At 39.7% G+C, this 27,576-nt stretch overlaps 1 protein-coding gene across 1 annotated transcript in view; it reads right to left on the reverse strand.

Annotated features, from left to right (window-relative positions):
* LIMS1 (LIM zinc finger domain containing 1) overlaps positions 1–16,378 on the reverse strand; it is a 157,129-nt gene extending 140,751 nt beyond the window's left edge. Inside the window, exon 1 of the mRNA XM_047069440.1 lies at positions 16,216–16,378. Coding sequence (XP_046925396.1) covers positions 16,216–16,247 — 32 coding nt within the window. The 5' untranslated portion in view covers positions 16,248–16,378. The remainder of the gene's footprint in view (positions 1–16,215) is intronic.
* Between the last annotated feature and the right edge of the window lie 11,198 nt (positions 16,379–27,576).

Genomic DNA, 27,576 nt, shown 5'->3' on the forward strand with positions numbered 1-27,576 from the left:
AGTGGTCCAGTTTCAATTCTTCTGCATGTTGCTGTCCAGTTCTCCCAGCACCATTTGCTAAAGAGACTGTCTTTTATCTATTGGATACCTTTTCCTTTTGTCAAAGGTCAGTCGGCCATACATCTGTGGGTCCAATTCTGGGTTCTCTATTCTATTCCATTGGTCCATGTGTCTGTTTTTGTGCCAATATCATATTGTCTCGATGATTACAGCTTTGTAGTAGAGGTTAAAGTCTGGGATTGCAGCATGATAATTTAATTCAAGTTTCCTAAAAACACATTTATTTTCCCTACCTTAATTGACTCTCCATTTTACTCTTAGAGAGTGTCAGTGAAAATTGGGAGTAGGCATTGTCTGGGAATATTATATCAATGTAATAAGTCTATACAATTTTCAGTAAGACACAGGTGGAAAAATGATAGCTGTTGCCCTTAGGTAAGCATGAATTTTTAAAAATTAAGTGTTTTAAGATCATTGTAGATTCACATGCAGTTCTAGGAAATAATAGATATCTTATGTACACTTTCCTCAGTTTCTTCAAATGGTAAAATCTTATGAAAATGTAGCACATTAAGATCAAGTACAGTGAAGATATGAAACATTCTATCACCACAAGGATTCCCCATGTGGCCCTTTCATACCTATACCCTCCCTCCTTCTAACCCCCAACCCCCATCTCCTCTTAACCCCTGGCTACCACTAATATGTTTTCCATCTCTATAATTCTGTCACTTAGAAATTATTATATAAATCAAACCACACAGTATGTGACTTTTGACATTGGCTTTTTTTTCATTCAGTATAATGCCCTTAAGAACCATCCAAATTGTCACAAAAATCAATAGTCTAGTTCTTTTTATTGCTGAATAGTATACCATGATAGAGAGGAACTACACTTTGTTTAAGCATTTACCTGCTGAAGGACATCTGGCCTGTTTCGAGTATGCGGGTATTAAGAATAAAGTTGCAGAACACCTGGGTGGCTCAGTTGGTTAAGCGTCTTTTGATTTCAGCTTGGGTCATGATTTCACCGCTCACGGGTTTGATCCCTGCATCAGGCTCTATGATGACAATATGGAACCCGCTTGGGATTGATTCTCTCTCTCTCTCTCTCTCTCTCTGCCCCTCTCCTGCTCATGCTCTCCCTCTCTCTCTTGCTCTCAAAAATAAATAAACAAATAAACTTAAAAAAGAAGGAATAAAGTTGCTTCCTGGATATTCAGTCAATCTTACTTCCTTGGGATAAATTTAGTCACGATGTACAATTCTTTTTATGTTTTTGGATTCAATTTGCTAATATTTTGTTGACAATTTTTGCATCAATGTTCACAAGAGGTATTGCTGGTTTGCAGTTTCTTTTTTTGTGTGATGCCTTTGTCTGACTTTGGTGTTAGGACAGTGCTAGCCTCATAGACAGCATTGGGAGGTATTCTTTCTAATGTTATCCTCTGAAGGACTGTAGAAAAATGGTATAAATCTTAAAATAGTTGGTAGAACTTGCCAGTGAACCCACATGGGCCTGAGTTGTTGTGGAAGTTTGTTTGTTTGTTTGTTTGTTTGTTTATTCATTCATTCATTCATTCAATTTCTTTCATAGATATAAACCTATTCAGATCACCTATTTCTTCTTGTGTGAGTTTTGGCAAATTGTGTCTTTCAAGGAATTGGTCCATTTCACATAAATTATCACTGGGCATGGAGTTGTTCATGGTATTTCTTTCTTATCCTTTTGATTTCCATGGGATGGGATCTGTAGTGATATCTCCTCTTTCATTTCTGGTATTAGTAATTTGTATCCTCTTTTTTTTTTCTTAGCCTGGTATAACCTTATCACTTTTTTTTTTTTTTAGCCTTATCACTTTTGTTAAACTTTTCCAAACACCAGCTTTTTGGTTTTACTGATATTCTCTATTCATTTCCTGTTTTGAATTTCACTGATTTCTGCTCTAATTCTTATTACTTTTTTTTCCTTCTGCTTACTTGGATTTAATTTGCTCTTCCTTTTCTAGTTTCCTAAGGTGAAAACTTAGATTACTGATTTTAGTTCTTTTTTATTTTCTAATATATGCATTCAGTGGTATAAATTTCCCTCTAAGCACTGCTCCCACTGCAGCCCACAAACTTTGATAACTTGTGTGCTCATTTTCATTAGTTGAAAATATTCTTACATTTCTCTCTGAGATTTCTTCTTTGACTCATGTATTATTCAGAAGTGTGTTTTAATCAAATATTTTATGGTTTTCCAGTCTTTTTTCTGTTGTTGACTTCTAGTTTAATTATGTTGTCGTCTGACAGCATAATTGTCTGGTTTCTATTCTTTTAAATTAGGTAAGTTTTATTTTATGGCCCAGAATGTGGTCTATCGTGTTGACTATTCTACACGAGCTTGATAAGAGTGTATATTATGCTACTGCTGGATAAAGTAGTCTCCAGATGTCAATTTCCAGTTAATGATGGTGTTGAACATAGTTCAACTATGTTCTTACTAATTTTCTGCTGGGTGTTGTGTTGAAGTCTCTAATTATAATTGTGGTTTTGTCTATTTCTCCTTTTACTTCTACTGGGTTTGCTTCCCATGTTTTACAGCTCTGTTGTTTGGTAGAGACACATTTGGGATTGCTACATCTTCTTGGTAGCCTGATCCTTTACATAACCCCTGTCTCTGGTAAGTTACTTTACCCTGAAGTCTACTTTATCTGATATCTATATCTGATATATTAACACTATCACTCCTGATTTCCTTTGATTTAAAAAAATTTTTTTTCTTTAACATTTATTTATTATTGAGAGACAGAAAGACACAGAGCATGAGCAGGGGAGGGGTAGAGAGAGAGAAAGACACAGAATCTGAAGTAGGCTCCAGGCTCTGAGCTGTCAGCACAGAGCCTGACGCAGGGCTCGAACTCATGAACAATGAGATCATGACCTGAGCTGAAGTCGGTTGCTTAACCAACTGAGCCACCCAGGCGCCTGATTTCCTTCAATTGATGCTTGCATGTTATATCTTTTCGCATCCTTTTCCTTTCAATCTGCCTATATCATTATACTATATTTGAAGTGAGTTTCTTACATATGATATAGTTGGGCCACACTGTTTAACCTACTCCATAAAATTCTGTCTTATAATTTGTATATTTAACCTACTTACATTTAATGTAATTACTGATATATTGGGGCTTAAGTCTGCCATTTGTTTTTTGTTTATTCTGTTTGTTTGTTTTCTTTTTCCTGTCTTTTTGTGGGTTACTTCAACACTTTCTAGAATTCCACTTTGATTTGTCTAGTTTTAAGGGTATCTCTTTGATATCTTTGTGGCTGCTCTAAGTATACCATATATATGTAACTTATAGTCCTCAGGTGTCCTCATTTTACCACCTTGAGTGACGTATACAAAACTTTCTCCTATAACCCTTTACCATCCCTGTTTAAAAATTTTCTCTACATTAATTTAAAATCACATCACTGTTACAATTTTGCTTCATTCATCAAACATAACTTTGAAAATTCAAAAGCAGAAAGTCTATAGTATTTATTCACATTTATGCTTTACCACGTTCTTTCTTCATTCTTAAGGTTCCACGGTTCATTCTTTTAAATTTTTTTTAATGTTTATTTATTCTTGAGAGAGAGACAGAGACAGAGTGTGAGTGGGGAGGGTCAGACAGAATTTGAAGCAGGTTCCAGGCTCTGAGCTGTCAACACAGAGCCTGACATGGGGCTCGAACTCACGAACTGTGAGATCATAACCAGAACTGAAGTCAGATACTTAACTGAGCCAGGTGCCCCATGGTTCATTCTTTTATAATTTCCTTTCTGTTTAGAGAACTTCTCTTACCCATGGGGGAACAGTGAGGGGAGTGAGGTGTTAAGATCTGCTGATCACAAATTCCCTTAGTTTCTCTTCATGAGAATTTACTGCATCCCTTCTATTCCTGAAGGATATTTTCAGAGAATATAGAATACCAAGTGACAATTATTCCTTCTAAATTTGAAAATATTACGCCAATACCCTTTTGGCCTCCATAGTTTCTGATGAAAACTCTGCTGTCATCCAAATTCTCTCCTATAAAGGTAAGGTGTCATTTTTCCCCTCTCTGGCTGCTTTCAAGGCTTTTTTTTTAGGTCTTTAGTTCTCAGAAGTTTAATCATTATGCATCTTGGACTGAATTTCTTTGGGTTTATTCTGTTTGTGGCTTGTGCAGCTTCTTGAATCTGTATGTTTATGTTTCCTGCAAACTGGGGAAATTTTCAGCCATTATTTCCTCTAGTATTTTTCTACCCTACCCCCATCCCTCTCCTTTCAGAATTCAAATGACACAAAGTTAGCTCTTTTGTTATAGTTCCACAAGTCCCTGAGGCTTTGTTTTTTCCCCCAGTCTATTTTATCTCTGTTGTTCACACTGGGTAATTTTTACTATTTTACATTCCAGTTCACTGATTCCTTCCTCAGTCTCCTTCAGTTGAACCCATCCACTATTGAGTTCTCCGTTGAGATTTTTATTTTGGTTATTATATTTTTGAGCTGCAGAACTTCCATTTGAATCTTCTTTATATCTTATTTCTTTGCTGTGGCTTTCTACTTCCTCATTTGTTTCAAGCATCTTCACAATAGCTCACTGAAGCATTTTTATTATGAGTGCTTTAAAATCTCTGTCAGATAATTCTAACATTTCTGTCATCTTGGTGCTAAAATCTATTTATTGTCCTTTTTTCTTCACTTTGAGATTTTCCTGGTTCTTGCTAGGATAAATTATTTCCTAATAAAACATGAATATTTTCATACTATGTTATGAAACTGGCTTTCTCTGAAATCTCTTTGGCAAAGGAGTGCCCTCATTACTGCCAAATGGAGGTGGAAGTATATGTTCCCCATTGGCCTCTGTTGACACCCAAGATGGGGATTCTTCACTAATGGTGAGCCAGGATGAGAGTTCTAGTTCCCCACATTGTCTCTACTAACACTGTGATAATTGGGAGAGGGGGGCAGTAATTACCAGCTGGTGAGTATGAAAGTCTTGATTCCTTGACATTCACTGACCCCACCATGACAGAGGTGTTGGGGTGCCTGGGTCCAGCCTGGTGAGTCTAGTCTCCCCCTTGGACTCTGCTGGCATGAGTAGTGGTGTGGCCACAGTTTTTTCTGGGTGTTTGATTGGAGTACAGCATATGCTGTCTAGATGTTTTATATCGTGTTAGACTGTCTCTCTCCTGGTCTTTTGGCTACAGAGAGCAGCCCTTTGTTGTGGCTTTTTGATCTGATCTGTTGGCATTTCCAGACTGCCAGATTCTTCAGCTCCAAGTCTGGAATATATACGTTAAAACCCAGAGAATTTAGTATGCTGCTGGGATCTGATGAACAGATTTAGCAAGCTACCAAAACACATAAACCTTACTTAGATGCCAATTCAGAATACCTATAAAATAAAATGGATATCTGAAATAAATGGAAAGTTTAACTGAGTAGTTGATGATACCAAGGAATTGTTAGTAATATTTTTCAGGTGTGATAATGATGTTGTAGTGACATTTAAAAAGTTTTATTAGAAGAGTCCTTATCTTTTAAGGATACATATTAAAATCTTTGTGATATGCCATAGGAAAGAGAGGAATGAAAAAAGATTGGCCCTCAAAGATTTACCATCAGTCAATAATTAGTGAAGCTGAGTGGTAGCACATGGGGATACATTAATCCCTCCAGTTTTGTAAATGTCTGAAATTCTCCATAATAAAAAATTTAAAAGTACAGATTTCATGACATTTTCCCCCAAGAAGTACGGGAAGAGGGTGAGCAATCTGCAGTTAGTATGATCCCCCCACGCTGTTGGTCTGTGGCCCATGTATTGAGACTGAGAGTCACGAATCTCCCCTACAATGTTCCAAATAAAGCAGCCCCTGGTTCAACACTGCCATGACCGATATGTCTCTACCTCCAAAGAGATCTCAATAAACATTTGACTGATCCCCACATCTTAAATAAATAACAGTAAGTCTATAACAGGTGACAAATGATCGTTTCCTCCTTTAAATTTCTAAAAGACTTTTTAAAACTTCTCCTATGATACCTGTATACACATATGAGATGCAATACAAAGTAGATAAATGTAATCCCTCACTATATTATAATATGCTCCACAGCATACACAAATGAATGCACACTGAATTGGAACTATCTTCCCAAATTTATAAATAATACTTTAGTATATACAAGCATAGATAGCCAAGAGTTCAAACTTAACATAGGAGTCACTTGTGTGTTGCACACAAGTATCCACACACTAAATTTTAGTAAATAACTTAATCTTATCCAATATGTTCTCTAGGAGGCCAAGAAAGAAAAGACTAACAAGAGGTTGAAGCAGCCAGGGAAACCATCTTCAAGTTTAAGCTGGGCCTTGAGCACAAGATTTGGAACTCTCTGCCTCACAAAAAAGGAAAAACCAAGTTCAGAAAGAAGAACTGTTGTATGTCTGGCAATAAGATGATGTAAAGAAAGAGTAATGGGGAATAAAACTGGATAGGCTGGCTGGCACGCGAAGATAAGAGAAAGATTTGAAATACAGGCAAAGTAGAGAGCTCTGACCTACTGAATACTGAAGCAAATGGAGGAGACACAGGTGAACCCCGGCTCTGTCATGAATGTGGAACTTGGTGAGTTCTTCATCTCTTGAGTTTAGATCACTCATCTGTAAAAGTGGGCATAAAAAAACTCTACCTCACGATGTGACTGTGAAGGTAAAATTTGTTACATAAATGTTCAACATCTTTAAAGTACTTTTTGTCGAAGTAGGTAATTAATAAAAGGTGGTTATCACTAAGAAAGCTTTCAAAAGCTTTGTCAGTGGACTGACAATGAAACGAAATTATCTAAATAAACATGGATGACTAAACATCATTTGAATTTCTTCCTAATGTTTCATGGGTGCTGGGTCTCCACCACTAATATACACTATACTGAAGAGTTAAGTTAAACCAAATGTGAAAGCTATGTTGTTTTACTCAAAGTGTGATGGGTTTATTCAATGGTGTCACAGGCACTAAGCAGAACCAGCACTGAATTTTCCATTCACTAACAAATGAAGAAATAAAAGGAGAAATAAAGTTGATTTAAATCTAGTTTGTTTTTCTTTGGACATTTAACAAATTTTGATTAAGACATTCCTTTAGATTCAGAGATCACAATTTGGCAGAAAAAGTTAGACATATACACAAACAAGTATAACACAAAACAGAAGCTGATAACTACCAAAAAAAGTCTAAATGCTTTCAGAGGACAAACACAAGCTCTGAATCCCTAATTCCCCAAGCACACAACAAGAGCTCAATAAATGTTCCAGAAATTCATTATTTCATGAGAGAAGTGGCAATTTTGTCCCAAGTGCCAAAAAGACACAGGAGAATACGTTTTCTGGCCCAAAAGAATAGTATGAACAAAGACACAGGGACGGGAAACACTAGATGTTTTCAGAAAATGGCAAGTAGGTGAGAGTTTAGTGAAACACAGACTAAGGGAACAGTGTGTGACAAGGCTATAAAGACAGGCTGGGGCCAGACCACAAAGAGCCTTAAACTTTAGGCTCGAGAGTTTGGACTTTGTGATAGGCAATAAAAAGCCTTCTCGATATTCTGAAAAGTGGAGTAATATGACCAAAGTGGTGCTGCAGGAAAATCTGGAGCCAACATGAATGACAGAATAGTCAAACTGGAAGACACTCTAGAGTTGAGACCATGTCTTATTTGCCTTTTCAATCCCCACAGCTGTATGTGCACTGTACCTTATATATTAAAAAATCTGTGGAATCTACTGAATTGAGAAGAAGGAACTACCAGCTGTGGCAGAGGCAGCAACTGCATCCCCTCTCTTCCATATTATATTAGTAAGGCAGATTCCATACGGAACAGCAGTGCGTCCAGCTTTAAAACAAAAAAACACACAAAAACAAAACCAACAACTACTACACTTACCAATGAGAAATAATTTACAATCTGTTTAAGCAGCTGGTATATTTGTCACTTAACTGATATATCAGTAAAGAAGCCTATCGATAGGAAGGAAACTCTCAGACTATGCCATGTGAGGGCAGTGGACATGTGTGGGTAAAAAGACCTAAGGCTCTGGGAATGAACAAATACAATCACCATCATGTGTGCCTACGAATCCCATGCCCCAAAAAACACATTTCACAAAAGGAATCCACCTGAAAAAAAGAGTGACATCCAGGACCTCTGTGACAGAACAATTCTAAGGCAACATTTAATAATTCATTTGGACATTTCCAGAATCACTATGTTAATGGGGCTCAGATAGATAAAAGGCTCAGCCTTCAAGGCATTTACAATATAGATAGGAAGATAAAATATATATGTAACAAACTATTAACAGTGCAATTTGAATGCAGTAATAGAACAAACTAATGTAGCACAGCAGAGAGGACTCCACACTACCTTCAAAGTTTGGGGTCTAGTCCTAAGCACTAGAGCCACTCATTCTGTGGCCTTGAACAGAGATAAATAAAATTACCTCTCTATCCAACTCCTGACCTATAAAATAAAGGAACAGTTTAGTGGACTACTATAGTAGGCCCACAAAAGCATTGAATACATCAGTTTAGTAGATTCTTTTTCCCACATGAAAACATTTTTTAAATGCTAGGCAAATTTCTTAGATCTTCATGTTACTGTAATTGTGTTTTCAGTATATGCTAACAGAAAGCATACAGTACAAAAATGCTACCACAAATCTCATAACACTTTTAAAAGAATCTGTACTTTACCAACATTTAAATGACAAACAGGAACACACAAAATTATGTGTTCCACCTCAAATGTTTAATATGCATATATATTTTATTTTGCATTCTCTAAGTCTTCCCCAGCCTTAATATTGTTTTCTTACACTCACTTGAAAGGTAATCAGGACGAGGGTGGAAAAGTTAGTAAGAAAGGAATGAGAAAGAAATATGGATAAAAAAAAAAATTCTAAGGTAGGAACTCAGCAAGAATGTGGGTACAGGAAGTAAAGGAAAGGAAGAAATCACAAAGGACTGAATCAATGCCATTAACAGACAATGAGGTCAGAAGTTGTAAGCTTGGAAAAAACAACCAGGATGATAGGAAAAAATCAACATCAACAACTACAGTTAACTATTAACTGAACACCTACTATGTTCCTGGCATGAAGTCAGACCCATTAAAAAATTTTACATGCACAAGGTTAAAAAAAATCAAAACAGGGTGCCTAGGTAGCTCAGTCAGTTGAACGTCTGACTTCAGCTCAGGTCATGATCTCATGGTTTGTGAGTTTAAGTCCCATATCAGGCTCACTGCTGTCAGCACAGAACCCACTTCATATCCTCTGTCTCCCTCTCTCTGACCCATTCCTGCTTGTGCTATCAAAGAAATAAAAAGTAAACATTAAAAAAGATTTTTAAAAAAATCAAAACCGTACGAAAAGGCACATAGTAAAAAAATTCCCCTCTCATTCTAGATTCCTAAATTCCTTAGATTCATAGACTGCCTCTCCAGGGGCAACAATTACTAACAACTACATTTGTATCTTTCAGAAATCTTTATATTTGCCATTATATTTAATGCTCACAATGATTCTCTGAGATAGATATTACTTCATAAATTAAGGAAATAAGCCTTAAAGAGCTTAACCGGGTAAGGCCACAGAGCCATGAAGGGACAGAAGTGGGACTGGAACATGGGTCCAACCATCCATGCACACACCCACTCTACCCTCAGGTATCTCCTATGGAAGCACTGGCACAGATGTTCAAAGGGCTTGTAATAACAAAAATCTGGAACTGAAATGTCTATCAAGGGCTGGTTATGTAAGTCACATCACATGCATACTTTGAACTACTATACACAGCCAATCTAAAGTTAAAACTTACAGTAGATCTAGATATGCCACACAGGAAAACCTGTAAGACAGCTTATTAAGTTAGAAAAAACAACTGCCAGGAAGGGGGTGTCATAGACTCTGGGTCTGGAGTTCTTTCTTGTCCAGCAAGAAAGTGGGATGCAGGATTAAAAATGCGAGAGATGCTAACATCCAGGAGAAGACAAGAGCCCCAAGTAAGGGTCGTTGCTCCGTTTTTATTGGGATCAGAAGGCTTACAAATGTGGTGATGGGTGTGCACAAAGAGACCATGAATCTGTGAACATTAACTCAAGGGCATGGGGGAAAGGGGGTTTTGAAGATATGCGGGATTAGGGGTTTGGGTCAATACAAAACAAAATCCTGGTGCCAGGCAGAAGGTTGTTTACAGCAGACATAAGGCCCCACCTCTGTTTACCTAAACTGGCCTAGGGGACAAGAAAGACAAAGCATGCTATCTCAGGGTCAACAAGGCACCTTTCTTTTGCTAATTAGCTCCCCTCTGGGCAACTTCACTCTGCTGAGGTCCACTGCCCTATTTACCTGTTTACCTAATTTGGTCCTTCCTTCTTGTGAAAGCAGCTTTCAGCTATTACTAAATTGGGGGGCATTTCCACCCTGAATACCTAATCTTGTTTACCTCATCTTGGATGTTTTCATCCTGAGGTTCCCTATTCCTATACCTTTGTCCTATACTGAGAGCCTCTGCCCCACTTTACCTATTCTGGGGGACTTTGCCCCGTTTACCTAATCTTATTTGCCCAAACTTGGGTGTGTATATCCTATGGCTTTCTATTTCTTTATGCCTTCCTAACCCATGGGTGCAAGCTCAGGGAATTCCTAAGCTTATTCCCACATTGGGGCAATACTGTTTAATGGGCCTAGAGTTTCAGTTTGGGATAATGAGAAAGTTCTGGAGATGGACAGTGGTGACGGTCGTACCCCAATGTGAATGTACTTAATGCCACTGAATGTACACTGAAAAATGATTAAGATGGTACATTTTGTTACATGTATTTTACTAAAATTTAAAAAATATCTTTAAAAAAAGCAATTGCAAAACAGTACAACTATGATTGCATTTTTATACACAGAGTATGTGTGTGTGTATATATACACATTTTTTGCAAACAGTTTTTATCTGTTTTTATCACTTTATCATACATGACCCTCAGACATCCTGGTAAGACCCCAGACTTCAGGTGTCTCCCACCCCCAACATATCTGTCAGCATTCGAACTCAATTGCTAGCACCATTTTACCTACCCTACACAGAACACACTATTCAGAGCCTGACTTATCTGCAACTTCCCAACCCTTATGTTAAATGTCCTTGTGGACTCATCAAACTCCAAAACAGGCTCCAACATGAAGGAAAAAAAAAAAAGAAATATGCAGGAAAATGCTTCCACCTCTCCCCCCCTGTGAACTCCAGTGTAGAAATGTCTGATGAGATCAAATAAAAGAGATGAGATGATATCAGTATGAGGGGAGATAAAACCACTGTGGGGTAGAATGCACAGTGTGTAGCAGCAGGTGAAGCAGCCTTTGCTTCTCAAGTATCTTAAAATTGAAGTTTTTGGAAGACAACATGGCAACAGTCCAGCATGTAATGTAGATAATACTCCTGTGGGTGGGAAACCACAGCTTAAAGCGTAATTACAAGAAATGTAAAATCGACAAATGGCCTGAGATGTTTTGTCTTCTATTTAAGTGCAACCTTAACTAAGAACATGACCTACACTGGGGTTTATTTAAATGATTATCTGAAGAACAAACACAACACTATTAAAAATAGAGACTCTCAGAGCAAAGCTCTGCTCTCCCATTATAGATCTGCTATAGCTATTGAAGTTTCTCTGACCCAGTGGAGGGGCAGAAAGGCCCTCTCTAGGAAGATAGGAAAGCTCAAGTGCTATATCCACATTGGGCAAGAGAAAGAGCTTTCCAGAAGACAGTTCAAGGGACTACCAAAAAGGAAAGGGATGGGAATGATAATACGTGGAATCTAAAAAACAAAAATGAACAAACAATATAAAACACAAACAGCCTCAGAGAACAAACTGGTGGTCACGGGGTGGGGGAGATGTGGCAGGGGATGGGGGCAAGGGCAAAACAGGTGAAGGGCATTTACAGATTTCCAGTTCTAAAATAAATTAAGTCAAGGTGATAAAAATCACAACATAGGGAATACAGCCAATAATTCTGTAACAACACTGTATGGTGACATGATAACTGCATTTACCGTGGTGAGCAATTTGTAACGTATGCACTTTGTAATGTATGGAATTGTCCAATAACTATGTTGTACACCTGAAACTAATATAACATTGCAGATCAATGATAAAACAAAAAAAATCAAGACAGCATTCCTGTTGGATTGTTGTCTCTAAGCTCATACGGCACAGAACAACCAGAATTGAAGGTATCTTTTCACCACCTAATTTTCATTACTTTTCTTAAAAGTGAAGAGCCCAATTTCCTCACCAATACAAACAAACAGGCATACAGCACTGAAGTTTTAGGAAGACCCTCGCTGCCATGACATTCTCCCTTTTCATAACAACACTAGTCATCCTGTCCTGAAAATCCTTAAGGGCAGAAAACTGCTTTTTCCATAGTGGTTCTTCAAGTCTTAGCTAGTAAGTCCCACTAAAAACTTCCAAAACCAGAACACACACACTACAACAAGCCTTTAATATATATTTTAAGAGAAATCTTTCTATATATTCTTTTAAAAATATCTGCACTTCCCTCATCATTTAGGATTATGTCATTAACAGTGGTTCTCAAAATGTAATCTCAAAACCCTGGAGGAGGTGGTGGCTGGGTGGGGGGTGGGGGGGGGTAATCTCCAAGACCTTTACAAGAGGTCTGGGAGATCAAAACCCTCTTAATAATGGTGCCAAGAAGTTCCAAAAAAAGTTGCTGTAGCCTTTTGCACTGTACTGACACTTTCACTGACAACGCAAAAGCAAAAGTGGGTATAAGTGGGTATAAAAGCTGGTCCCTTAGTGGTGCAACTGAATTCCAGCCACTTTGAAATAATCCATCAATTTCTTAGAAAGTGAAAACTGAAATTACCATACAATCCAGCAACTACACTCTTGGACATTTATCCCAGAGAAAGGAAAACTTGTTATCTACATAAAAACCAGTTCATAGTATCTTTATTAACAGTCCACACCTGGAAATAGCCCAAAGATCCTTCAACTGGAGAACAGACTGTCCCATACCCATACCATGGAGTACTACTCAGCCACAACAAAGAACTACAGCTTGGAGGCATGTCCAGGGAATTAAGCTGGATTTTATAAAAGGCAATCCCAAAAGGTTATATACGTCTGATTTGCTTCTATAAAATTTTTGAAATGACAACATTTTAGAAATGCTAAACAGATGAGTGGTTTCCAGGCTTTAAGAAAGAGGAAGAAACATGGAGGTGGGTGTGGGTATAACATGGCAACACGTGGGATCCTTGTGGTCCTGGAACTCACTGTTCTAGTTCTTGACTGTGGTGATAGACACATGCACCACCACCTGTGATAAAATTACACAGAACTAAATACACATCCACCCACCACCACCCCCCCCATACACACATGACTAGGAAATCTGAATAAAACTGATGGATTGTATTACCATCAATATCATGATTGTGATACTGTACTACAATTTTGCAAAATATCATTGGGGGAAACTGGGTAAAGGATACACTGGATCTCTCTTAATTATTTTTTATAACTGTATGTGAAACTATAAAAACTTCAATTAAAGAGGGGCACCTGGGTGGCTCTGTGGGTTAAGCATCTGACTCTTGATTTTGGCTCAGGTCATGATCTCCCAGTTTTGTGGTTTCGAGCCCCACTCAGGTCATGATCTCGCAGTTTGTGAGATGGAGCCCCACATGGAGCTCTGCACGACAGCATGGAGCCTGCTTGGGATTCTCTCTCTCTCTCTCTCTCTCTCTCTCTCTCTCTGCTCCTCCTCAACCTGCACACATGCACGCACACCCTCTTTCTCTCAAAATAAATAAATAAACTTAAAAATTTTTCAATTAAAGAATGCATACCTATGTTCATAGCATCATTATTCACAATAGGTAAAACATACAGCAATCCAAGTAACCATCAAAAGATGAACAGATAAAGAAAACAAATGAATGGTACTTATAAACAACAGAATATTATTCAGCTCTAAAAAGCAAGGAAATTCTGACATGCTGATGAACTTGGATGAACCTTGAGCATATTATGCCAAGTGAATGGTACTTATAAAACAAATGAATGGTACTTATAAACAACAGAATATTATTCAGCTCTAAAAAGCAAGGAAATTCTGACATGCTGATGAACATGGATGAACCTTGAGCATATTATGCCAAGTGAATGAAATAAGCCAATCACAGAAAGACAAACACTGTATATAATTGATTCCACGTATATGAGGTACCTGGAATCATCAAAATCAGAGACAAAAATCAGAATAGGAGTTACCAGGGGTTGATAGGGAGGGAGGAAAAGAAAGTTGTTGTTTAATGGGTACAGAGTTTCAGTTTTGTAAAATGAAAAGAATTCCAGAGATGCATGGGTGGTGGTGATGGTCATCCAACAACATGAATGTACTTAATACCAAAAAAAAAAAAAAAAAAAAAAGTATTGCTAATAGCAAATTCAAGATGGGAAGGGGATGGGATCAAGGAGGGATCCTAGATCAGGAAGGTGTTCAAGGGCCTTAAAAGGAAACAGTTTATGTTTTTTATACTGTGTATCCACTGTATCATTATTCTTTATATCTTACATATCTTTTAAATTTTGTATCGACTTGATATTCAGTTAATTTTTCAAAAAACGAAAAAATGTCCTTGATGAAGTGGTACAAATTATTAATGTTATTAAATCCTGACTTTCTTGTTACTTGTGATGAAAAGGGAGGTATGCATACAGCAGTTCTGCTGCATACCAAAGTAAGGTGGCTGTCTCCAGGAAAAGCACATGTGTCCCTGAGTGATGAGGTGAATTAAATGTTCTTCAGGATATACCATTTTTACTGGAAATAATAAGTGATAAACTATGGTTTTTAGACTGGTACTTGGCAGACATTTCCTGAGGCTCAAAAAAGTGAGCCTCTCACTTTGAGGAAAACAACTGACAGTAGTTTCCTGCCAATAATAAAAATCAAACTTTCAACTGAAATTCCGAATGGTGGAAACTTGTTGCCACCACCTTGAGCTTGGCATGTTCTCATACTTAAAGAGATTTCTAATGAAATCAGTGGTAATATTAACAAATATTATCCCGTAGTATAGTACAATGAAATGTGTCAGCATTTGGAAGATGTGCCTAACTCTATGAACCAACATTTTCCAAATGACCAACATATGATGTTACAATGGGTAACAAGTCCATTCAAACTGCAAGACAGACCAATGAATTTTAACCTAACAGAGTGTGAAAAGCTTACTGGTAAGGCTTCAGATTCCACTTCCAAACGAATCTACCATTGGGGGTAGCAGCAAAAAAATATCCACAAATTATCTGAAAAAGGTATTAAAACACTCCTCCCTTTTCCAACGACATATTTGTGTAAGACCAGATTTTCTTCACACAGGTTTTCAACCAAAACACATCGCAGTAGACTGAATGCAATGCATTTAGGAAACTCTAGTTGTCCTACTATGGCAGACATTTAAGAGATTTGCAAAATGTAAAAGAACACCACTCGTTGCACTGATTTTTTTGTTTAGGAAAATGATTATTTTCATAAAAATGTGTTATGTCTGTTAACATATCATGAATTAACTGTTTCTCTAATGAATTAAACATTTTTAAATGCCTCAGATTTCACTTCTAATCCAGTAAATACCTACAGGAATAACCATCACAAGCAAAAAGTTCTCTTATTTTTAAAATGCGTGCTAAGACCAAGACGTTTGAGAGTCGCTGGTCTATATACGTGCTCCAACCGCTGGGATATGAATTATTCAGTCAACAAGCATCTGCTGTGGGCTGCTGCGCTAAGCCCTCGAAGGGCTTAGGCGATATTGGACACGTCACCAATAACTAGTGGAACCTCTCATGAGCGGCCGCCAGCCCTGGTCTGAGCGCCCCAGGGGGCAGCGCGGAAGCGTGGCTGCGGGAGACCGGGGACGCTACCGCACTCCGCGCTGGGATCCGCGGCCACCGAGCGGTTCGGGCCGAGGCCGGAGCGCGGGGAGAGAGGCCGCCCGCCCCCGGCCGGCGCGCAGGCCCGCGGGAAGGCCGGGGAAGCGGTCCGCTGCCGACGTGGCGGGTGCCGAGCGCAGGGCGGCCCCGGCAGGACCCGGCCCTTACCTGTTGGTCATTCCTGCCGCCACGCCCAGCATCTCTCCGCAGTCGGCCGTTGTCCCTCTGCACTTTGGCTGCCGGCGCAGCTCCGACCGCCGTCTCCTCCCTCGCGCTTCGGCCGGCTGCTGGCGGGCTGGCGGGCGGGCCGCAAGCAGGAAGGAGAGGCCAGCAAGGGGCGGGGAGGCCGCCGCCGCCTCCGGCCCGCAGCCGGCAAATGGCTGGGAGTGCCGCACGGGGGCGCGCGCGGGACAGGGTCCAGGAGAGGTGGGCGCGGGGACCCGGCCCGCGGCGCGGCGAAACGCTGCCTCTTCCCCGCCCTAGCCCCGCCCCGCCGGCCCCGCCTTCCTTGGCCGGTCCTCGGCCCGGCGCCCCGCCTGGTTCCCCCGCCCACCCCGTCTGGCTCCGCCTCCAACTCCTTCCCTTCCGGGGCCTCGTCCTGCCTCCGGCCAGTCCTCGGCCCCACCTCGCTAACTTTAGCACTGCCCACCCCACACTCCGGCGCCGATCCGCTCCCAGCACCGCCCCGGATGGCCCCGCCCCCAATACGCCCCCGCATCTAGGCCCCGCCCAGTCCCACCTCCCCCACCCCCCCCCCGCGCTCCATCCCGCGTCTCGGCACCGCCCAGTCCCGCCCTACCGTCACAGCCCCCGCTTCCAGCTCCGCCTCAGCTCCGCCTCAGCTCCGCCCCTGCCCGATCTCTGCCGCCCAGCTCCGCCCCGAGGCACGCGCCCGAGACCAACCCTGGGTGGTGGAGAAAAAGGCCCTAGGGCCAGACGGCGGCTTCCCCAGAGCTCCAGGCTTACGCTGGACGTAGTGGGACTGGCCTCTGCTGCTCCTCTGGGGTGACGCTGTCACCCCGCGAGCGGAGGAACTGTTAGGTTTTCCTTCTTCGAGACACCTCTGGCTGGGCTGACGGACCGCGTGGCTCTGCCCGAAGACTTTGGGCCCAGAGTGTTGGAGTTCCACCCCATCTGGGTGAGGGGTCCCGAGGAGACTCCGTAAGAAGGTGAATGAAGTAAGCTCCCCAGACTCTCGGAGCGGTCCTTCTCTGCATTGGCCAGTCAGTACTGAATCCCTGTTCACGAAGCCTGGCACGTTCTGGGGTGCCCTCTAGGATTTCACAGCGCTGACAAATGGTGAATTTGGGAAAGTTAATCTTTTTTTGAGATGGTCTTGTCTCTGCATTGTTTCTTCTCTTGCTGGTTCTCATCCTCTTTGCTTATTACCTCCACCAAAACCTGAACTCTACCAAGGATGTAATATAGGTTACACAGCACAAATATACATGATCTCTTCAGGATATCAGGTCTTATAACCATGTGCCCCACCAGCCTGTATATGTGCGGAGTGGTCACTGGATGACTTTGATATTCTTATATCAAAATTCTAAACAGAGCAAGGGTTCACATGTAAAAAGGGGGAGCATATTAAAATATTAGAAGAAAACACAGGAGAAAAAAATTAAGGTTGCTCTGGAGAGATACTTTCCAAACAGGATACAAACCCCAGAAGTCCTAAAATTAAAGATGAATAAATGTGACCAAATAGGAATATTAAAATTTCTACATAGCAAACAAATACGAGAAATAGCAACCAAAAAAGGTCTAATTTCCTTATTACAAAAGGAGTCAGTAAGAAAACGTTCAACCACTCAGAAAAATAGACAAGGTATATACACAGGTTTCCACAGGAAAAGAAATAGAAATGACTTTTAAAAGTACAAGAAGGTATCCAATGTCATAATTAAAATGTTAAAAAAAATTTCACATAAAGGCAAAAATTAAAGTTTGACAATATGCTGTTCTGATGAGAATATAGGGAGCACAGGTACTTTGATTTACTGATGATGGAAGAATAAATCTACACAATTTTTACTGAGGACAAGTTAGCAATATCTATCATAATGTAAAATTCAGCTCCACTTTGACCCAGAAAATCCACATTTTGGACTTTATCTTACAAATGTATTGTGTGCACATAAAAACTCTGTACAAGTTTTAAAGATACAAGGGGAACTAATTATAAACTAAATGATAAAATGACTGGGATTTTCTTTAAAATAAAAGGTGGGGGTGAGGGATATAGGTAAGAATGTCAGTGAAACAAAACTGGCCAGAAGTTGGTAATTGTTGAAACTGGGTCATTGGTACATGGAGTTCTTCATATTAGTTTGCCTACTTTAGTGTATATTTGAAATTCCATAATGAAAGGTTTTTTAAATGGAAACCAGAAGAATGTAAAAGGAGAGTCATTGCAGTTTTGTTTTTAAGAGCAACTGAGACAGTTTATTAACCAGGATATTAATTTTAAAAATTATAGTTTCTATATACAATAATATTCAGCTCTTAAAATAAGAATGGCTAACAATTACATGAAAAGATGCTCAACAACGCTAATCATTAAGAAAATGCAAATCAAAACCATAATGAGATACCACCTCACCCCCATTAGGATGACTATTATCAACAAGTGTTGGCAAAGATGTAGAAAAATTGGAACTCTGTGTGTTATTGCTAGGAATGTAAAATGGTGCAGCCACTGTGGAAAACACTATGGTGGCTCATCAAAAAATTAAAAATTGAGTTATCCCATGATCCAGCAATCCCCCTTCGGTGTGTATATGTTCAAGAGAACATAAAGCGAGATCTTGGAGAGATATCTGTACATGCATGTTCATAGCATTATTCACAATAGTCAAAGGTGGAAACAACCCAGTGTTTCAAGGTTTCAATGTCCATTGAAAGATGAATGGATAAACAAAACGGGTGTATACACACTGAAATATTAGTCAACTATAAAAAGGAAGACAGGTCTGACACATGATAGATAAACCTTGAAGACATGCTAAGGGAAATAACCAGACACAAAAAGACAAATACTGTATCAATCCACTTAAATAGGGTCTAATGTGGTCAAATTCATAGAAACAGAAAATAGAATAATGGTTGTCAGGGGCTGGGAAAGGAGAATGGGGTTGATTGATTAATGGGTACAGAATTTCAGTTTTGTAAAAAGAAAAAGTTCTAGAGGTTGGTCCCACAACAATGTGAATCTACTTAACACTACTGAACTGCACATTTTAAAATGGCTAAGCTGGTAAATTTTATGTTTTGTATATTTTACCACAATTTAAAAAATAAAAATAAGGCAGATGTTATGCAGTAATAAAGAACGATTTCCAATGACACATTTTAAATAAGGAAATGACACAAGGGGGAAAAGTTTGTTAAAGTATGCTATCATCACATACACACATTCACCTGCTTGTATATGTAGAAATATCTGGAATGATAAGATATACAAGAAACATAACAGAAATTGAATCTGTAGAAGGACTAGGGACTAAGTGAGGGGCAACATGCACAAGATCTATATTTCCCTAATGGAGTATTATATATTCATTAAAAATTAGTTATGAGACTGTAGCAATATGAGAAAATACACAATATGATTAATTGTATGGGATAAGTTAAAAAGTTTACATAGAGTGTGTGATTTACAAGTAGGTTAAAAATGCTTAGTAATTGTGTTTTGTTTGAAGAACAGTTAATGTGATGTTTTTCTACATTTCTGTTTTTTAGGAAATGATATGTATTGATTTTTAGAAAAAAATAAATATCAAAAAAATTTAAAGACCTTATTTGTCTTGATTTCCCATCTCCTGACAACTTTCATCTCCCACTTCTTTTTGAACAAGCACTTATTTTTTTGCATGTGTTTACCAAGTGCTCCTGTTTTTAAAGGTGGAGTAAAAGATTCATTACTGGATAAATTGCCTTAATTGTTGTTATGCTTATATTTCATAAAGCAGGTTTCTTTATACAGTAGCTTGCTTCCAACATGCTGTAGTTTGTGATCAATTAATCATGCTGTCAATTCAGGATACTTGGCTAAAAACAGTGGCTTCTTCTTGGTTTCTTATTGGTGGTTTTAAAGTTGTAGTTCATTTTTGTCATAGCTATCCTGTCTGTGGAATGTGCTGTCTGGGGGAGACTGCTTTCGTGGTTGACCAATATCTGTCACAAAGCTGTAAAAAATGTTGTCTGTTGGTCTTGAATGCTAACTTGAATCTCTTATTGCTCATGTTCCTACAGAGTTTCCCAGAATGAAAACACAGATGTCCCCAAAACTGTTTTGCTCATTTTTGTTCTCACTCCCATTACCCAGCTTTTAAAAATGAAATTTGGTATTTGTAAGTTTGTGTATTATATGTAGGTGTATACATACACACACAAGCACACACACAAATCACATTACTGCAAGTATTTTGAAGGTTGTGTTCATAATAAACACTTATTTAATATGGTTTTTCTTTTTTTCCAACTTCATTAATCTCCAACAAATACTTATATAATAAGAGGCCAGGGAAAAGGGCATTTATTTGTCCCAAAATAGCAGATTAATAACTACCGTGCTGCTTTCTGTCTCTATGAATTTGGTCACTCTGCGTACCTCATATAAGTAGAATCATATAGTCTTTGCTTGCTTGCTTGCTTGCTTTTATTTTGTTAAAGCTGTTTAGTCTGACATGTTTTCTTTTTTTTTTAATTTTTTTAATGTTTATTTTTGAGAGAGAGAGAGAGAGAGAGAGACAGAACATGAGTGGGGGAGGGGCAGAGAAAGAGGGAGACACAGAATCTGAAGCAGGCTCCAGGCTCCGAGCAGTCAGCACGGAGCCTGATGCGGGGCTCAAATTCACCAGCCCTGAAATCATGACCTGAGCTGAAGTCAGACACTCAACCGACTGAGCAACCCAGGTGCCCTGCTTGCTTGCTTTTTTTAAATGTAGGTTCTACACTTGAACACATGATCCCAAGATCAAGAGTTGCATGCTCTGCTCACTGAGCCATCCAGGTGCCCCCAGTATCTGCCATTTTGTGACTGGCTCATTTCACTTAGCATAATAACATCCATAAGGTTCATCCATGTTGTGGCATGTGTTAGAATTTCTTTCCTTGTTAAGGCTAAATAAGATTCTGTTATACAGCATATATCATAGTTTTAGAGCTGATTTTATACACACTGAAATACCAAAGTTACATATACACGTGGGTCTATTCTGAGCTCACAGTCCTAGTCTATTAGTCACTTTGTCTATCTTTGTGGCCTCTCTTAATTTTTGTCATTTTGTATAATTGTTGGTATTTATTAGAGAAAGTCCCTGGTCCTTGATTTTCTTTTTGAGAAGTGCCCAGGTTATTGCCTTTTCCTCTCCAATATACACAATGATTTTCTCCAGTGCCATAAAATTCCTATTGTATTTTGGTTGAAATTGCTTTGAATCTATAGATTATTTTGGAAAAAACTGCCATCTTTGTAATATTGAGTTTTGCTACTCATGAATCTGGTCTACTTACTTAAGTCTTTTAATATATATTTTAATAAGCTTTCTCACTTTCTAGGGGTGTTGCATTTCTTTTCTTATACTTATTCCTAGTACTTGGTATTCTCTGATTTACAATGGTGTCTTCTCTTTACATTTTCCAGTTGCTTGATGATAGTACAATGAAAATAACAACTGACTTTTAAAATATATTAACCTTGGGATCGGGGGAAGATGGCGGCGTAGGAGGATGCTGGGCTCACCGCATCCTGCTGATCACTTAGATCTCACACCTGCCTAAATAACCCAGAAAACCGCCAGAAGAGTAGCAGAATGGATTCTCCAGAGCCAAGCATAGACGAGAGGCCCACAGAAGAGGGTAGAAAGGGCAGAGAGGCGATATGCGCTACACGGACTGGCAGGAGAGAGCCAGGGCAGAGGGGCAACCCGCCGGCCAAGCAGAGCCCTGAGTCTGGCTTACAAAAGCGGAGGGGCGGGATGGAGTGTGTTCCGAGGGCAACCAGGACTTAACATCTGGAAGGTTATAAGCTAACAGCTTTGCTCGGAGAGTGGGAGGGCTGGAGGACAACGGGAGGGAGAATAGTTGAGCCCCAGATGAATGACAGAGCTCTGCTTGGCGGGGAACAAAGGCGCTCGCCAGCGCCATCTCCCTCGCCCATCCCCCAGCCAAAATCCCAAAAAGAACCAGTTCCTGCCAGGGAACTTGCTTGCACTGCACGAACACCCAATGCTGTGCTTCTGTGGATCCATCCCTCTGGCGGGTGGGACTCCCTCCGTGTGCCGCAGGGCCCCTCCCGAAGCAGATCACCAAAGCATAAGCAAGCTGACCCTGCCCCTTCCACCCCTGTGCACCTTGCCTATCCACTGCAGCTAATACGCCAGATCCCCAGCACCACAAGCCTGGCAGTGTGCAAGTAGCCCAGACGGGCCACACCACACCACGCCACAGTGAATCCCAACCCTAGGAGAGGGGAAGAGAAGGTACACACCAGTCTGACAGTGGCCCCAGCAGTGGGCTAGGAGCAGACATCAGGTCTGACTGCGCCCCGCCCACCAGTGCAAGTTATTCAAGACAGCACACGGGAAGTGCCCTGCAGTTCCACATCACTCCAGGAAGTATCCAAAATGACTAAACGGAAGAATTCCCCTCAAAAGAATCTCCAGGAAATAGCAACATCTAACGAACTGATCAAAAACTATTTAAACAATATAACAGAAAGTGAATTTAGAATAATAGTCATAAAATTAATTGCTGGGCTTGAAAACAGTATAGAGGACAGCAGAGAATCTATTGCTACAGAGATCAAGGGACTAAGGAAGAGCCAGGAGGAGCTAAAAAATGCTATTAATGAGCTGCAAAATAAAATGGAGATGACCACAGCTCGGATTGAATAGGCAGAGGTGAGAATAGGTAAATTAGAAGATAGAATTATGGAAAAAGAAGAAGCTGAGAAAAAGAGAGATAAAATCCAGGAGTATGAGGGGAAAATTAGAGAACTAAGTGATGCACTAAAGAGAAATAATCTACGTATAATTGGTATTCCAGAGGAGGAAGAGAGAGGGAAAGGTGCTGAAGGTGTACTTGAAGAAATCGTAGCTGAGAACTTCCCTGATCTGGGGAAGGAAAAAGACATTGAAATCCAAGAGGCACAGAGAATTCCCTTCAGATGTAACTTGAATCGATCTTCTGCACGACATATCATAGTGAAACTGGCAAAATACAAGGATAAAGAGAAAATTCTGAAAGCAGCTAGGGATAAACGTGCTCTAACATATAAAGGGAGACCCATAAGACTCGTGACAGATCTCTCTACTGAAACTTGGGAGTCCAGAAAGGAATGGCAGGAAATCTTCAATATGATGAACAGAAAAAATATGCAGCCGAGAATCATTTATCCAGCAAGTCTGTCATTTAGAATAGAAGGAGAGATAAAGGTCTTCCCAAACAAAAAAACTGAAGGAATTCGTCACCACTAAACCAGCCCTACAAGAGATCCTAAGGGGGATCCTGTGAGACAAAGTACCAGAGACATCACTACACGCATGAAACCTACAGACAACACAATGACTCTAAACCCATATCTTTCTATAATATCACTGAATGTAAATGGACTAAATGCGCCAACCAAAAGACATAGGGTATCACAATATAAAAAAACAAGACCCATCTATTTGCTGTCTACAAGAGACTCATTTTAGACCTGACGACACCTTCAGATTGAAAGTGAGGGGATGGAGAACTATTTATCATGCTACTGGGAGTCAAAAGAAATCTGGAGTAGCCATTCTTATATCAGACAAACTAGACTTTAAATTAAAAGTTGTAACAAGAGATGAAGAAGATCACTATATAATAATTACAGGGTCTATCCATCAGGAAGAGGTAACAATTATAAATGTCTATGCGCCGAATATGGGAGCCCCCAGATATATAAAACAATTACTCATAAACATAAGCAACCTTATTGAAAAGAATGTGGTAATTGCAGGGGACTTTAATACCCCACTTACAACAAAGGATAGATCATCTAGACACATGGTCAATAAAGAAACGAGGGCCCTGAATGATACATTGGATCAGATGGACTTGACAGATATATTTAGAACTCTGCATCCCAAAGCAACAGAATATACTTTCTTCTCGAGTGCACATGGAACATTCTCCAAGATAGATCACATACTGTGTCACAAAACAGCCCTTCATAAGTATACAAGAATTGAGATCATACCATGCATACTTTCAGACCACAATGCTATGAAGCTTGAAATCAACCCCAGGAAAAAGTCTGGAAAACCTCCAAAAGCATGGAGGTTAAGGAACACCCTACTAAAGAATGAATGGGTCAACCAGGCAATTAGAGAAGAAATTAAAAAATATATGGAAACAAATGAAAATGAAAATACAACAATCCAAACGCTTTGGGATGCAGCGAAGGCAGTCCTAAGAGGAAAATACATTGCAATTCAGGCCTATCTCAAGAAACAAGAAAAATCCCAAGTACAAAATCTAACAGCACACCTAAAGGAAATAGAAGCAGAACAGCAAAGACACCCCAAACCCAGCAGAAGGAGAGAAATAATAAAGATCAGAGCAGAAATAAACAATACAGAATCTAAAAAAACTGTAGAGCAGATCAACGAAACCAAGAGTTGGTTTTTTGAAAAAATAAACAAAATTGATAAACCTCTAGCCAGACTTCTCAAAAAGAAAAGGGAGATGACCCAAATAGATAAAATCATGAATAAAAATGGAATTATTACAACCAGTCCCTCAGAGATACAAGCAATTATCAGGGAATACTCTGAAAAATTATATGCCAACAAACTGGACAACCTGGAAGAAATGGGCAAATTCCTAAACACGCACACACTTCCAAAACTCAATCAGGAGGAAATAGAAAGCTTGAACAGACCCATAGCCAGTGAAGAAATTGAATCAGTCATCAAAAATCTCCTAACAAATAAGAGTCCAGGACCAGATGGCTTCCCAGGGGAGTTCTACCAGACGTTTAAAGCAGAGATGATACCTATCCTTCTCAAGCTATTCCAAAAAATAGAAAGGGAAGGAAAACTTCCAGACTCATTCTATGAAGCCAGCATTACTTTGATTCCTAAACCAGACAGAGACCCATTAAAAAAAAAGAGAACTACAGGCCAATATCACTGATGAATATGGATGCAAAAATTCTCAATAAGATACTAGTAAATAGAAGTCAACAGCATATAAAAAGAATTATTCACCATGATCAAGTGGGATTCATTCCTGGGATGCAGGGCTGGTTCAACATTCACAAATCAATCAACGTGATACATCACATTAATAAAAGAAAAGAGGGGCGCCTGGGTGGCGCAGTCGGTTAAGCATCCGACTTCAGCCAGGTCACGATCTCGCGGTCCGTGAGTTCGAGCCCCGCGTCAGGCTCTGGGCTGATGGCTCGGAGCCTGGAGCCTGTTTCCGATTCTGTGTCTCCCTCTCTCTCTGCCCCTCCCCCCGTTCATGCTCTGTCTCTCTCTGTCCCAAAAATAAATAAAAAACGTTGAAAAAAAATTAAAAAAAAAAGAAAAGATAAGAACCATATGATCCTGTCAATCGATGCAGAAAAAGCATTTGACAAAATTCAGCAACTTTCTTAATAAAAACCCTCGAGACAGTCGGGATAGAAGGAACATACTCAAAGATCATAAAAGCCATTTATGAACAGCCCACAGCTAACATCATCCTCAATGGGGAAAAACTGAGAGCTTTTTCCCTGAGAACAGGAACACGACAGGAATGTCCACTCTCACTGCTGTTGTTTAACATAGCGTTGGAAGTTCTAGCATCAGCAATCAGACAACAAAAGGAAATCAAAGGCATCAAAATTGGCAAAGATGAAGTCAAGCTTTCACTTTTTGCAGATGACATGATATTATACGTGGAAAATCTGGTAGACTCCACCAAAAGTCTGCTAGAGCTGATACATGAATTCAGCAAAGTCGCAGGATACAAAATCAAGGTACAGAAATCAGTTGCATTCTTATACACTAATAATGAAGCAACAGAAAGACAAATAAAGAAACTGACCCATTCACAATTGCACCAAGAAGCATAAAATACTAGGAATAAATCTAACCAAAGATGTAAAAGATCTGTATGCTGAAAACTATAGAAGGCTTATGAAGGAAATTGAAGAAGATATAAAGAAATGGAAAAACATTCTGTGCTCATGGATTGGAAGAATAAATATTGTCAAAATGTCAATTCTACCCAAAGCAATCTATACATTCAGTGCAATCCCAATCAAAATTGCACCAGCATTCTTCTCGAAGCTAGAACAAGCAATCCTAAAATTCATGTGGAACCACAAAAGGCCCCGAATAGCCAAAGTAATTTTGAAGAAGAAGACCAAATCAGGAGGCATCACAATCCCAGACTTTAGCCTCTACTACAAAGCTGTCATCATCAAGACAGCATGGTATTGGCACAAAAACAGACACATAGACCAATGGAATAGAATAGAAACCCCAGAACTAGACCCACAAATGTATGGCCAACTAATCCTTGACAAAGCAGGAAAGACTATCCAATGGAAAAAAGACAGTCTCTTTAACAAATGGTGCTGGGAGAACTGGACAGCAACATGCAGAAGGTTGAAACTTGATCGCTTTCTCACACCATTCACAAAAATAAACTCAAAATGGATAAAGGTCTGAGTGTGAGACAGGAAACCATCAAAACTCTAGAGGAGAAAGCAGGAAAAAACCTCTCTGACCTCAGCCGCAGCAATTTCTTACTTGACACATCCCCAAAGGCAAGGGAATTAAAATCAAAAATGAACTATTGGGACCTCATGAAGATAAAAAGCTTCTGCACAGCAAAGGAAACAACCAACAAAACTAAAAGGCAACCGACAGAATGGGAAAAGATATTTGCAAATGACATATTGGACAAAGGGCTAGCATCCAAAATCTATAAAGAGCTCACCAAACTCCACACCCGAAAAACAAATAATCCAGTGAAGAAATGGGCAGAAAACATGAATAGACACTTCTCTAAAGAAGACATCCAGATGGCCAACAGGCACATGAAAAGATGTTCAATGTCACTCCTCATCCGGGAAATACAAATCAAAAACACATTCAGATATCATCTCACGCCAGTCAGAGTGGCCAAAATGAACAAATCAGGAGACTATAGATGCTGGAGAGGATGTGGAGAAACGGGAACCCTCTTGCCCTGTTGGTGGGAATGCAAATTGGTGCAGCCACTCTGGAAAACAGTGTGGAGGTTCTTCAGAAAATTAAAAATAGACCTACCCTATGACCCAGCAATAGCACTGCTAGGAATTTACCCAAGGGATACAGGAGTACTGATGCATAGGGGCACTTGTACCCCAATGTTTATAGCAGCACTCTCAACAATAGCCAAATTATGGAAAGAGCCTAAATGTCCATCAACTGATGAATGGGTAAAGAAATTGTGGTTTATATACACAATGGAGTACTAGGTAGCAATGAGAAAGAATGAAGTATGTCCCTTTGT

Source organism: Lynx rufus, unplaced genomic scaffold, assembly GCF_022079265.1.
Source record: "Lynx rufus isolate CCGP_SWC_20201006 ecotype Redwood Valley unplaced genomic scaffold, mLynRuf1.p SCAF_8, whole genome shotgun sequence".
NCBI classification, from domain to species: domain Eukaryota; kingdom Metazoa; phylum Chordata; class Mammalia; order Carnivora; family Felidae; genus Lynx; species Lynx rufus.